General features: G+C 36.9%; 1 protein-coding gene and 1 non-coding gene across 5 annotated transcripts in view; both read right to left on the bottom strand.

The window, feature by feature from the left end:
• RGS7BP (regulator of G protein signaling 7 binding protein) overlaps positions 1-15,400 on the bottom strand; it is a 105,204-nt gene that overhangs the window by 35,103 nt on the left and 54,701 nt on the right. For 2 of the 4 annotated variants that reach the window (XM_009208484.3, XM_003899724.4), the window contains exon 3: positions 2,097-2,227. In XM_009208484.3, the coding sequence (XP_009206748.1) occupies positions 2,097-2,227 (131 nt within the window). Of the gene's footprint in view, positions 1-2,096; positions 2,228-11,906; positions 11,926-12,823; positions 13,645-15,400 lie in introns of those variants that run through there. The other 2 variants (XM_009208483.4, XM_021939390.2) reach the window with 2 other exon arrangements.
• On the bottom strand, positions 4,306-4,408 carry LOC116275080. Its single transcript, XR_004184047.1, has one exon. It is a non-coding gene; the product is annotated as a U6 spliceosomal RNA (small nuclear RNA).

Here is a 15,400-nt window from a genome sequence, read left to right as displayed (position 1 = left end):
GAAAAGACAAAAAGTAGGAGTGGATGGCAGAAGGAGACCAGGTGGCAAATCGAGGAGCTACAGCAGGAGTGGGAGTAGAGATCACCGGGTGTTAAGGACATGCCGTCAGCAAGGAAGATCCCAGTGGCAACAAGGCATGAAATCCTGCAGGTGCAGCCAGTGCAGACCTGGGAATAAAACTACCTATCCCTTGCCTACGCAGTCATTAGAAAGAATGAAAATACTACTCTGTATGTGTGTTTGTGTGTGAATGCATGTACATGTTTGTGTGTGCGTGTGTCAGAGAGAGACAGAGAGAGAAAGACATCAGGCCTATGACATCAGTTTGGATGTCATGAGTGTGTCTGAGTATTCAATTTCCTGATCAGGCATTAGGAGTATCAAGGAGCTAATCTCTCATATATTAATAACAGAAGTAAAGATGGAAACCCTTGCAAAATCAGCCGTCAGAAGGCAAAAGGAGAAAGACATAATATTCACATATTGGGAAAAATGTTCTCCTGCCTCTGGAGCAATGTAGTAGGATCTTGTTTTTAGTTCACCTGTGTGCATATGTATATGTGTACACAAAATTATTATTATTATTTTTGAGTGTCGCTCTGTCACCTAGGGTGGAGTGCAGTGGTGAGATCTTGGCTCACTGCAAGCTCCGCCTCCCGGGTTCACGCTATTCTCCTGCCTCAGCCTCCCGAGTAGCTGGGATTACAGGCACCCGCCACCACACCTGGCTAATTTTGTTTTTGTAGTTTTAGTAGAGACAGAGTTTCACCATGTTAACCAGGATGGTCTTGATCTCCTGAACTCGTGATCCGCCTGCCTCGGCCTCCCAAAGTGCTGGGATCACAGGCGTGAGCCACTGTGCTCGGTCAAGATTTGGTTTTTACAAGTATTTCATCATGTCCTTTAGTTTCCTCCAAATTGCAATGCTTATTTGATTTCAAATCTTTCCTTTAATTGCTTCTTCATATGAAATATCTTTCTGTTTCCTTCCCTAACTGAACCCTAACTTCAGAACCCTAAGATTTTCCCTGAGTATTTCTAAGTTCTCTGGCCTTTTCTATCTCTGAATTTAAATCATAGGCAAGGATTACCTTCTATGCACAGCCCACCCTCTACCATTCTCCTGAGCTCAAGCACAAAAACACTGTATTCTAGAAGTTTCCAATAAATTATTGTTCAATGAATTAATGAAGAAAATACAGATTGAATCTTCTGGTGATGGATACTTTTGACTTCCTCTGTGGCATCCTTCCCATTCCACTGTCTCCCATCACAGAATATCCACTGGTTGGGTGGGGCTGACTCCACCCCCTAGCTCCAGGAATGGGCCTTGATTGCCTTAACCAGTCAGTGGATTCCTCCCCACTGTCTACAGTGATTGGTTTAGGCATAAACCTGGTCCAAGCAGAATGAAGCTCAGAACTTTTTCTCTGTAGTTGGGAGAAGTTCGCTCTCTTAGTGGACAGTACCAGATGTGATGACTGCAACTGTTGCAGTTTGCTAATGTGAGGGAAGCCAGCTTGAGGGTAAAGCCAACACCCAGAAGGCAGAGCATCATTCAGAATGGGAGCTGGAAGTCTGATGAAATCATGCTGAAGCCATGACTAACCTCTGGAGGGTACAGTCCTTATTTCCTTTATGGTTTAAGCCAGAAAATGAGGTTATCTATTACTAACCTCCCTGTTATTTATGGAGTTCCCTCTATTTTTAAATCTTTGGGACACTATGTAATTTGTCTTCTTGCAACATAATTCATTTAGGAAAATAGCAGTCTTGGATAGCATTTACTCCCCTAGTAAAATCAGTACATACCTTGCTGTTTATGCTGAATCTAACAAAAGTCATGTTCACAACAGCTAAAATAATAAATTTGAGAACTGTTGCTGCCCTAATTTCTGTTCAGAACAATCCGTGTTAGTATACACTTAATAGTACTGATATAGACTTCTTACCTATTTATATAGCAAGCATTTCCTGAACATTTAAATTCATTCTAATTGCGTATAGATAGGCATATGGTATATATGGACACTTTGCCAAAGACTAGCTTTTGTTCAACATTCCTCAGTGTTTCCGGCAAGATTAAACGTAGATACCTTTTCGATGAAACTGAAGAGACCCCAGCAGACATATGGATTTTAGCATCTCTGTGGTATACATTTCTAAACAGCACTGCAGCTGGATGTAAAGCCGACAGATTTCTGGATGGATCTCACCATCTTCCGGGCTGCAACAGAATGAAAGAGAAAAGCTGTGAACATTCTCAAGATTTCACTCATCAGCCATTTGTCTCAGCTCCGAGAGGGAAAAATGCTCAATAAAGATTCCTTAAAGCCTTGATTCTAAAATATAGGACTTCCTGCTTTGAAACCAATGACCAATGTGACAGTTCTTATGTAAGTCTCTTTCTGACTAACAGTTCTTAATTTTTTCCCCCTTCAGCAGCAGAGTTCTGCCGGGAGCTTAAAATCATAAATGCTTTACATAATTGAAAATATCAGACATCTTCAATTGAGCTGTTGGAACAAATTTCCAAAATATATTTAAACCATAAGAATCTCCTAGCCTGCAAGAAGAGATTAAAAACGCTTGTTTTTAGAGAAACTGACAAGAGCAATTCAATTACCAGTTGTAAGACAGCTCTTTAATATTAGGGCCCTCGTATAATATGATTAGAGAGCAATTTACAAATTATTTTTATCAAGGTTTTTTGTCTCAGTCTAAAGGTTCTTCCTTTATTGTTTGCTATTGCTAATTTACGAGAGACCAAATGTTTTTAACGAAAAAATTAAAATGTCATGAAAAAAGTAATAAAATTCTACTAATTATGCTTAACAATCTAAAGCTAAATAAATGCTGAACTTATGCTCTAAAGTTTATTCTAAAGTCCTTGTGTCTTCCTCTATTAAATATGATAAAACATATATAAATGATAAAACGCGATCACTTTTGTTTTTAAGGGGAGAAAAACTAGTTGATAAAACAATACTCTATTTTGTATGCGACTAAAATAGCATGTGTTGAATAAAACAAATCAAATAAAAGGGATACAGTTTAGAGATAGATTAGAAATAAAAGAAAGCCTAAAAGTGAACTCTATCAAATGTCTTAATGAGTTAACTTTACTTGCATCCCTATTAATTTAAAATGCAATGAAATCTGATTTTTAAATATAGCATTTGGATTTGATTTCTTTGTAATGTGGGTCAGTGGCAAAATATCAGGAGGTAATTATCAGATAAAAATAACGACTTCAAGTTCTGGAATCACAGTAAAGAGAATTTGTATGTACATAGCGCTTTACAATGATAGTTAGTTTTCATTTTCAATACTTATTTAGTCGATGAGCAAGAGTTGATCTAACCATATGGCTTATGTAACACAAGGAAATGCAAAATTCTTAGCCTCAGCATCAGTGATGCCTGCACATGTTTTTACTGTGTCAGACAGAATAAAGTACCTCAGAAGAGCTTACATGCAAAATTTGGCTTTATCTGAAAATTAAAAGATGTTATTTTCTCATTGGTGTCTCATGGGTGCCGCCCTAGGCCAACATAGGAAGCAAGTGTATCTCTGGGGAAAATATCGGGTTTTTTTTCAGAGCATCCTCCCATAGGTGCCTTCCACTCTCAAGCTGTCCTCCGATTCTCCCATCTCACCCCACTCAGACATACCCAGACATACACACACACACCCAGACACACATACACACCCCCCTCTGATTATTTCATATCATCTTCAGCCTTCACAGTCTCTGACTGTGTCCTATTCCCTCATGGACCTGCTAGATTCTGAACAGATAATGGGCATTAATTGTTCATGTAATAAAAATTGATCCTTGTATGTTATCTACTGATACATTTACTTTTCAGAGCAAAATCTGAAGATAATATCTTAATCTAAAAGGAGGGTAAAGGGAAAATATTTTAAGGCAGACAGTTCTTTTCTATGCTGGTTCATCATCCCAACATCAGCTGCCTATTTTCACCTACATATAACATTGGCCCTGGTGGCTCATAGGCAGATATTTTTAAAAATTTTGTTTTTAATGGACACATAATAATTGTATATACTATGGTATAGAGTGTGATGTTTTGATACATGTATATATTGTATAATGATTAAATCAGAGTAGTTGGCAGATCTGTTACCTCAAATATTTATCATTTCTTTGTGGTGAGAACATTCAGAATACTCTCTTCTAGCTATTTTGAAATATAAAATACATTATGGTTAACTATAGTCATGCTACTTACTGTGCAATAGAACACCAGAACTTATTCCTTCTATCTAACTGTAACTTTGAACAATATAAAATGCTTCACAAATTTGCATGTCATCCTTGCTTAGGAGCCATGCTAATCTTTTCTGTATATTTCAATTTTAGTATATGTGATGCTGAACCCTCATATGCAGATTTTTTTTTAAAAAACTTTAAAACCTTTTAAAAATCTGTTGTATGTATTGTACATTTTGTGAGTGGGACAATTAGCCAGTACAGTAGCATCCGGGCCATGGAACATTTGTATTTTCAGAAGTACAAAATATGTGCCTAGTGGGGCTTAGCTCCAAAAATATGCAAACTTCATATATGGATGACATTTTATGTAATTTAAACAAATGACTACCATATTAACATGTTTTAAGAACCAGTATATTTAGTATTATTTTACAGCTAGAAAAAGAGAGGCAAAGCAATGCATTAGGTGCTTCTGAGAAAAGGCATGTCAAAACAGATTAAAATGCCTAATTCAAAACATTTCTTTGGGTGCCATCTCCCAAATGCCTCTGTAAGCCACAGAGATTCTCAAACTTGTTACAAGAAGAACTGAATAGGTGCCACCAGAAATTCAATCTGCCTAACAAAAATTAATTGATGCTAAGGTTGCATCATAAATTTTCTGGTTAACAAAGTCACATATACACTCATATGTTGCCCTTTAATGTCTTGGGAAATTGAAATATAGAGAAAGAAAGGAACTATTTAAAGAAAAGTGGAAAAGTTAAGGTATCTTTTATGTTAGAGTTTCATGATGCCTAGACTAAGTTACTTTAACTTCAGGGCTTGTACAATTTATTTCTCCCTCTTTAGAGCTTTAAGATTTATTATCGTTAGTGATTACTGAAAATTCATTGAAATGCAAGTTGTCAAATGAGTTATAATATGTCTGATGTTATAAGCAGTGAACTGAAATACATTTTTGGGAAACATTAAGAGCATTTGCGTTATTTTCATAACAAATGAGTAAGAGCTGAAACACGGAGAATGAAAGAAGAGCTAAGAAAACAGCAATTTAAAAGCTTGAAACTTCCTAGGGATAGATTACAAGACCTAAGGAAACATTTACATTAAAATGAAATTGGACCTGTGTAATTCCTATGGGAACTGGAAGTAACAACTTAGAGGTAACTTTACCACATGTTACTTATGTTTAGTCTAACACGATTCACTCTAATTAATCAGAGTTTAGGTCTATGAGAGTCACCCCTGAGGGTGATTCTTTTAATTCAGTCAAATATGTTTTATGAGTTAGCGACTAGATTGTGATTATTTATTTTTTCTATTGAGTGTAAGTCAAGAGCTTAACCATTTTGATTAATTTCAAAGCCTTAGTATTGATAGAAAAAAAACTCTAAGAATTAACTTCAAAATTTCAGTGCTTTAGAGCTCAAGCTGAATCCAAAAACATTTAAAATAATGACCAAATTATAAATCTGCTCTCAACTAACTCCTTGCAGATCAGGATTTAATGACCAAATCATATAGCTTAGGAAACCTGAACTGTTGTAGGAGGAGGAGGACACAAATACAGATTTTGACTAAGTTGCCTCTTGACAATGGAAACTCTCTCTATTGTGAATATTCTTATTTTGTAGTTCAAAAAGTAATCTGACAAAGGCTTGATAGAATGGCTAACTGTAAAAAGACTCATAGAATGGCTAACTGTAAAAAGACTCATAATGCCCAATGTTGGTGATGATGTGGAGCAACAGAAATGCTCATACATTGTTCATGGGAATTAAGTGATCTACAACTCCTTTCTAAAAAGTTCTGGAAGTTTGTTATAAAGCTAAACATACACCCTCCTATGACCTGGATTCCATTTCTAGGTATTTGGCCAAGAGAAATAAAAACATTTACAAATAGAGTTCTACAGGAATATTCATGGTATTTTATTTAGATTAACCCCAAACTGGAAACAGCTCAGGTGTCTGTCAAGAGAAAAATGGTTAAAGAAATTAGTACACTTCTACAATAGAATAATACTCAACAATGAAAAGAAGCTAACTCCTGATCCTCAAAACAACATAGATAAATCACAAAAGCCTTATCTTGAATGAGAAAATCCTTACACAAAAGAATAAATACTGTATGATTTCATTCATATGAGGCTCTAGAATAGCTAAAACTGATGGTAAATATTAGAACAGAGGTGGGGAATTGACTGAGAAGGGGCATAAGTGAACTTTCTGGGGTAAGGGTGATATCCTGTGTCTAGATGGAGGTTTAGTTACACGGGTGTATACATTTGGCAAAATGTATTGAATGGTACACTTAAGATTTGCATTTGATTACATGCAAATTTTACTTAAAAAAACAAAAGCAAATATTGAACTAAGTTAATGCTATATATGCTGAATTGTTTATGAGTAAAGTTTACTGATATCTGCAGGTTCAGAAAAATGAAATGGATTGCTGGTTGGACAGAGGGATAAACAGACAGGTAGATATGTAATAAAGCAAGCATCGTAAAATGTTAATTGTAGAATCTAGGGAGTGGGTATTTATTTGATGACTGAGGATTTACATTTACCTAAATAATTACATGGGATAAATTAATCAAAACCACTGGGAGGCTTCATAATTGGTAGGTCAAGTTTAGGAGTTAACACACTGGGGATTTTAGTTATGAAATGTTTTGGCCCTGTATCTGTCTGCTCTTTTGCTGAGATTGCCAGACTTTGGAGGCCTGTGTAGCTGCTAATAGCTTTTTAAAAAAATAGCAAAATGTTTGTTATTTTAATGGTCTGTCCCTAATGTAATGATTTATGTATTTAGTTGAAGGGAGTAAGACATAATGAAAGGAAAATTGAATCCTGGAGTCAGAAAACTTAGATTTAAATATAGGTTTGCCCCTTAGAATTGCGATCTTAGGAAAACTACTTTAACTTCTCTGAGACTCAGTTTCCTCAGCTGTAAAATTGGAATAACACCTATATGAAGTATCTCAAGGTTGCTGCAAGGATCAAATGAAGTCATGTGTGGGAAAACAAGTATAAAAGGGAAAGGATGGTAAGAAGTTGGCTGCAATTCCTTTTAGCGCATCAAACTTGTGTTTAGTTAGCCTTCTGCTTGAACATAGTCTTTACTTATAAAAATTATCTGCTATTGTATAAAAGTCTTTTTTTGCTTTACAGTTCCCTAATATGGACTTTGCTTAAAAAATATGCCATTAAGCTGAGGAAAAAAAAGTGTGACCTCACTGACAATCACTCAGCATTTTACAGAATTTAGTGATGACAGAAAAACACTCAGGGTTTGTCAGCTAGCAGAAATGGAAACAGAACTCCCGTCACAACAAATATATCTAAGTTTCTCTTTTTGGAATCAATTCTGTTGTTGGCTATTATGCCAAGTGGCAAGGAAAGACCAAGGAAGCCAAAACAGGATGAGGGAAGGGGACGGTATCATTTGCTTTCTTTTTTAGAGCAAATAGGAAGAAAAGGGATTAAATGACTTCTCCAAAGAGAGTGAGCTCCAGGATCTCTCTTCAAATATCCCCACTGGTTCCTCTCAAATGAATTCCATTTACAAGGATACACCCTAATTCAGCGCCAACTTCAGTGACAGCTTCAGAGCTTCATATGGCTTCAGTGAGGGAGCTTCCTCAAGGTGGTCCCATATATCTATGTAATCATTGGATAGTTGGGGGCAGGGAAGATACAAATGTGTGTGTAAACCCAGTTATTAATTTTGGTTTCAAATTCTTAAAGGTAATTACAGACTCTCATAGATACAGAACAGGTGCCAGATCTCTACTGAACAACTACACTATTTCATACCAAAATAAGTACTACAATTAAAAAAAAAAGAAGCCCAGTTAATTAGAAGAATAGAAATAAGACATTTTTCAAGGCATTTACACATATTATAGTTGAGTCTTGTCTCCATTTTTCTCATAATCTTGCTCTAGTGAGTTTTGATGAAACTTGTGCTTTAGGTGGAAATGTGTGTTGTTTTTTGTTCATACAGAGCCTTAGCAAGTGTGATTCCAGCAGGAGCCTTTGAAGAATAATTGCAGTAATTTCCCTCTCTTCACAGCATGTTGTTTCATGGGAACATATGGCTGGCTCTGTGACTTCCTCACCACTGAACATGAGCTGAGATCAAACTCTGCCCTGAAGCTATTCAGGTTCAGTCAGAAATAAAACTTGACTTTTAACAGGAAAGGGGAACCTGAAGTGCAATGGAATTTTCTTTTGGTGGCTACTTGGGGGACCTATATGTAAAGCAACAGGCCTCAGAGGGGCCAGCACCTTTTACAGTTTCTAGCGATATTCTGGTGACCGTCTCCCTGTTGTCCCTTGCTTGCCCTTGGCCAGTACCTTTGCCATTTCCCTATGACCCGGTTGGGAGAGTTGATAAATAATGGGTAGCATTACTAAGCACTTTTTCACTTTTTTTCATTTAAAAAGTAAAAACCATATTTAAACATTTAAACACTAAAAAAAAAAAAAAAAAAAAAATCAATAACCATCAGTTCCCTGACCTTCGATGCTTGTAATGAAATAAGACTAAAAATATTACGATTAAATTGTAAGTCATCTTTTATTCATCTTAAATGTAACTGTTAATGCAATACTGGGGAAAGTTGGGAATAAGCGGTGACATTTGGGGCAATTCTGAAAGGGTGGTCTAGGCATTTCTCAGGGCATTGGTGGTTGAAAGAGTTAATGGTCGATAACATCATGACTTCGTGTTTTCGTGACAGGAGTATCACTCCTAAAACTCATGCTTATTGGCAAGGAGAAAACTAACAAGTACAAGGCACCATTTCTTAAATCTTTAAAATAAAATGTCTTTATTATTCTGTCTTGGCCTCGTCTTCCACCTTCCTACCCTTTTTGGCTTGAGGGTCTCTTGACCTCTCCATTTTTCCCTTTGATTCTCTTAATGTTGTCCTGTTTACCATAAAGAGGCAAACAGCTCTTTAGTCTTGGTCTTATAAGGTCTTGTGATTCTCAGAGCTAGCAGAGACAGGTCTGCGACTGATAGAGTCCGAGTGCTTAATTCTTCAATCTCTGCTGGGATGAAAATCAGTACCGTGGATTACATGGCTAGAACACAGCCCTTTCCCACTGAATATAGCTAGGATTAGTTTATTTTTAAAGGTATTTATTTAAGTGTGTTTTTATGTAAATATATATATTTATAAATATAAAATATAAATATATCTTATAAATATATATTTATGTCTATATATTTTAAAAGACAGCTACATATACTTGAATTAAAGATACATACAGGTTTCCACATTTTAATCTGAAAAATATTTTTGCATCTAAAATCAAGATTTTCAACCTCTGGTGCTTACTATTTTCACCTGATATCAATGATCTTCAAAAAGAAATCAACTTAATTTTCATTATATCCAAAGTATGGGTCATTCATTGCAGCATGCAGTTAATTTCTGCGTTTATCCTCTGGAATTTTAGGGGTCAATACATTAAACTGTTGGCTTATTTAAATAGTATTTAGCTTTTCCTTCTTAATTATATCATTAAGTTAGTGATGCTGTATTTTTCTTCAGTAAAGCTACAGGTTTTATGGAATTAGTATTGCCAAAAACAATGACACAGCTTTAAAACATCCTGAGGTAACTGGGCTATGTTTAAATTATTCAATTAATCCTGATGTCTGCAACTTCAGAAAAATAATATGGATTGCTGGTTGGACAGAGGGATAAGCAGACAGGTAGATAGGTAATAAAGCAAGTATCGTAAAATGTTAGTTGTAGAATCTAGGGAGTGGGTATTTGCTTGGTGACTGAGGATTTACAAAAGAGAGATTTTAATTTAAAGAAGACATTATTCTATCATCTAATTTAACTGTAATAGCACAAAATGTTGATCAATACTTTAATAATTAATTATGACAAATAAGTTGTATAGTTATAGAATACCCAATTGTTGAATCCATTGTGTTTGCCAGTTCCAAATGGCCTCCTCTTCCATGCGAAAGACTGTTTATCTAAAGTGATGGCCCACAGGGTGACAGAAAGACCAAAAGGGCCCCCAAACTTGGACCATAGTGGTGGTCCACACTACATACTAGTAAGCATGTTCTGCGTGGTCCTCTGGGTGCACATGCGCAGTAGCTGTACATGCTTGTTCATATGTTGCATGTCTCATTGGCATCTTAAATATCCACCCAGGGGAGGTTTATTTTACTATGAAAATGAGCAAAAGGTCCATTCGAGGACTGGTAAAATTAAAGTGTACCTGCTCTCAGTAGGGGAAATTCCCTACTCAAGATAGCTTTGCTTGAGACAGTTTATCTAAAGTTATGGGCCACAGGGTGACAGAAAGACCATAAGGGCCCCCAAACATGGACCACACAGGCCTGAAATCCCATTTTTTAGACTCACAAAAGGATTAAACTTGAAAGGTAGTAAAGGAAGTGACCATGTTCTCAGAACCCAGCAACCGTGGTGACCATGCAGTCTACACAATAAACCCCAGCATTCCCACTGTAACTGAGCTCATTCAAGCAAAGCTATCTTGAGTAGGGAATTTCCCCTACTGAGAGCATGTACACTTCAATTTTACGTGTCCTCAAACTGACCTTTTGCTCATTTTAATAGTAAAGAAAACCTCCCCTGGGTGGAGATTTAAGATGCTAATGAGACATGCAATGTATGAACAAGCATGTACAGCTACTGCACATGTGCACCCAGAGGACCACTCAGAACATGCTCACTAGTAACATCTCGTCCCACCTCCTAATGAATAATCATGTAAGACTCCTGTCAAGCAGTCTCCCCAGTGCCAGTCTTTGCTGTCTCGCTTTAACAAGCAGCCTGCCCTGAATTCTCTCTCTCTCAGGGTGTACTGTCTATTCTGCACCTAACTTACAAGAAACTCTTTTTCTTTTGCAATAAATTACTCTCTGCTGCATTTCCTTTGCTGCGTGCCCCTTGTTTAAATTATTTTAAACTAAGAAAACAAGAACCAAGGCATCACATCAGCTGTCAACAGCCCTGTGAGGAGGGTTTAGGAATAGGGTAGGAAGTTGGCATCTGTTTATCATACTACTAGTAATAATAGCAAAAACAGACAGCTTCTACTATGTGCCAGAGGCCCAGGGCTGCCAGCTTAGCTCTCTGTTTCATGCTTTAGTTGATATGATGAATTTAGAGGATAGTTAGAGCTTTCTTCCCCAGCATTTTGCAGTCTTTTTCAGCTTCAGACTCCTACCCAACACTAGGGGTTCTGTACACATTACATCTAATTGGATCCTGGAGTGTTATTGTCTTTTCATTGGCATACAATGATAATTTCCTTTTTTTTTGCATAATTGTCAAAAATGACACTTCATGCCAATATGAAAATGTTTATATCTAGACAGATGTAAGAGCTATTTTCTACAAAAAGGCACATGCTTTATGCAAACAGAAGAGGCCAGTATCTATATACATGGAAAATATCATCTTCCACCATGAATTTCTTCACTGGACTGTAAACTCTTTGAGTTAAAAAAAAGTTTATCTTGTGTATCTCTGTAATCCCCAACCCTTAACATGTTCTCTGGTACATACGAACTAAAACAATTCCAGGGTGGCTTAAAAACTAGTGCCTATGTAGTGTGAGAAGTTGGAAGGCTGGGGTTACAGCGCTGGTTCTACCTCATCAGCTCCATTTCATCACTAGAGATTGGCTTCTTGAGGGTTTCTTTTCCTGAAGTCTTCTTCTTCTTTTTTTTTTTTTAAAAAAAAAAAAACTATTTTATAAAAAATAATACATATAAACAGAACTTTTATGCAGAAACATAAGTAGAAAGAGGAAAAGATGACTTATGCCAGAAGTAAACACCCTAATATTTTTGTATATTTCCTTGATTAAAAAAATAAGTATATAAATATATATATACACAGGCAAATATATATGTATGTGTGTATATATATATATAGAGAGAGAGCACAAGTGAGCAGCATATAATATATATATTACATTGGAGTTCGCTTTTTTACCTAACCACATACCACCCATTAGCTTAGCTTTTCTAAGTGAATTAGCCTCTCTGAGTCTTAGTTTTCTTATCTGTAAATTGAGGATGACAGTGCCTATCTGATAGTGTTGTTGTGATGAGTGAAATTATTCATAATAAAGTCTCCAGTATGGTTATGCATGGAAAAATCTGAATGCACTCAGATGCTTGTCCAAGTTTCTTCTTTACTTGTAATAGTTTGATGCAGAGATTGCATACTGGTGGCATGTGGTCCAAACATGGCCACAAACTTGTTTCATTTGGCTTGCAGTGGTCAACCTTTTGTTCATGAATTCTCACAACAATCTAGATTTCCTGTGTTTCTTAATGTCAGAAGATGATTGCACCCGGCCTGCTCTGGAATGGCAGCACTTAACTGCTTCTGAGGAATAGCCACCCTTGTAGACGAGCAGAAGCTCCCTTCTCCAGAGACCCCTGCCCAGACTGCTTCACATATTGACTGTGTCAGTGTGGCTTCTGCTGTATCTACATTTGTTAGTGTTGGCTTAGAGCGCAATGAATTAGGATATATAACAGTCTGCAGAGTGAGCTTACCAAACAACCACATTTTAGGAGGGAAGTCTGCAGGCAGCAAATGCTTGCATCAATTTCAGTGGAGCAGAATTTCCTCAATAAAAATGCTTTATTTGATATGAAATGTAAAATTGGAGATTAAGTTGGTAATTATTTAAGGGTATATAAAAAGTTCATCACAATCTGTACCCTTCTCATAAATCATGAATTATAACTGAAAATAGTTATTAAAAAGCTTCAAAAGTTCTTGAACAAACAAGAGCTTTTTATCATTAAATAAGCCACATATTTGAAATATAGCAAAATAAGCCTTCTGGTCTTATTCCAAGAAGCAAAAATTCAGTTTATCACTTAACCAAGAAGTATATTAAAGAAAACCAGCAAAGATCCTTGAAACTGTATAGTTGGCTTCAGTTGCTCTAAAAATAGAACTTTGGAAATACTTCCCCAATGGCAGTTACTGAATTAACTGCAGTGTTTGTGGGCAGACTGAGGCAGAACATGACCAGTGGAAGGGTGGTATATGGAACTGTATTAAGAGTATGGTAGCACTGTGGACCAGATGACTGACGTTTTTTCCAGGTCATTCGCTTTAAAATAACCACTTCAATCTCGGCTAACTTAATTCTCCTATTCATTGTTAAGAGAAAGGGAGTTAACTCTCTTGACTAGAGAGTGATGCTAACACTAACACAACAGTGAAATTGATGTTTAATACCCTTCAGGTGAAGTGCATTGATGGACTTCTCTGTGAAGGAAAAAATGGGAGAAAAATTACACAATTACAAATAAAAGAAGTGCAGAAATGTTTAGACTAGAAAGACACAGGCTGTGAAGCCCAATAATCCAAGTTAATATTATCTTGAAGGATGTCAAAGAAGCACCACAGACTTATTTTTGAAACTCCAGGAATTCCTTTTAGGTTCAAAATAAACACACTTAGAAGAAAGTAAAGGTATTGTGTATTAGCTTGCTAGGGCTGCCACCCTAGCAAGATTACCACAAACTAGGTGTAATCAGAAATATACTGTCTCACAGCTCTGGAGGCTGGAAGTTCAAGATGAAGGTGACGGCAGGGTTGGCTCCTATTGAGGGCTGTGAGGAAGAAACTGCTCTGTGCTCCTACCTAGCATCTGTTAGTTTTCTGGCAATCACTGAAGTTCTCTGGCTTATAAAAGCATCCCCCTAACCTCTGCTTTCAGCTACACAGAGCTTCCTCTGTGTGTGCATGTCCACATTTCCCTTTTTGATAAGGATATCAGTCATAATGGATTAGAGGCCCACTCTAGTCCAGTAAGATTTCTTCTTAACAAATTACATCAGCAATGACCTTATTTCCAAATAAGGTCACATTCCAAATAAGGGTTAAGACTTCAACATATGAATCTGGGGGACATACAATTCAATTCATGACATTGCTATTTGAAAAAGCAGTTGATGAATTTAAGAAACCTTACCAGATTGTCCAGGCTCAAAATATAAATGGGTACAAGGATTGATTCATAAATGAGAGATCTTTATCTATAATACAGTAGGGTTTTGAGTAGTTAACTCTACTTTCCTTTTCCACCCTTTAAAGTAATCAAGGAATGTATTGCCCTAGATTTAAAATCACAGGTGTGCCAGTGCTAGATAGACTTCCAAAGCGACTTTTCATCAGGATCCAGGGAGAGGGTGCAAGCAGGAAAAAGGAGCAGCTGGGGAGACAGAAAGGGAGTGTGAGAGGGAGGGGCAACATTCTTAGACAATGTGTTTTCTATCAGATACAGATCCTTAGATTACAATATCCCCAGGACCAGGAAGTTTTACTCATTGTCTGGGTTTCCCCAGCACCTAGCTTACTGCCTGGCTCATTAAAGGCTCTCCATCCATGTTTGTTGAAACGGATCAAACTGAACTTTCAAGGCTGACGTTGTGGAAGATGCCCAGTCCTGCTCACCCACCAGCTCACCTGGTTTCACTGCTGGAAACGGTGTTGTGCTGGATGGACCATGGATTTGGGTCCGTGTGGTACAGATACTGTTTTCAAAGGGACAAGGCTAGTAACTTCAGAGTGTTCACGTTGGTGAAGGAAAGCAACAGTCCTGGGGGAGGAGAGTCCACTTGACTGTGGGAATTCACACTTCCTCAAAAAGAGGAAAGAATATTGACATTAAGGCCACCTTCTAGCCTCCACATGAAGCACAGATGCTCCAGAGTCAGAAAGTCCTCCCTGGGTTTCTATTTTAATTTCGTTACTCACAACTGTGTGATTTTGGACAAGTTTCTTAATCTCTCAGTGCCTCAAATCAGTATAATAACACTTCATAGCATTGTGAAAAAGATTTAAGTGAAATAATATATGGAAAATATAACGTCATAACAAGCAGAAATGAATGGAGGATGTGTTCCAGGGAGGCAATTCTGTACATTATGCCTAGAGAACCTTATATCTTTGTTACCGGCTTTCTTCTTACTTATTGATGCAAATATTATATATTGAGTCCCTGCTATTCAAAAAAGGATGAAATTGGGGAAGAAAAGAAAAGCATTACATTTTCTGGAGTCCTTTCCTAAGAGTTCATGAAGACTCCCATTATTATCCTATGGTGTTTTTAT

Source organism: Papio anubis, chromosome 5, assembly GCF_008728515.1.
Source record: "Papio anubis isolate 15944 chromosome 5, Panubis1.0, whole genome shotgun sequence".
Taxonomy (NCBI): Eukaryota; Metazoa; Chordata; class Mammalia; order Primates; family Cercopithecidae; genus Papio; species Papio anubis.
This window is presented reverse-complemented; position numbering and strand designations above follow the sequence as displayed.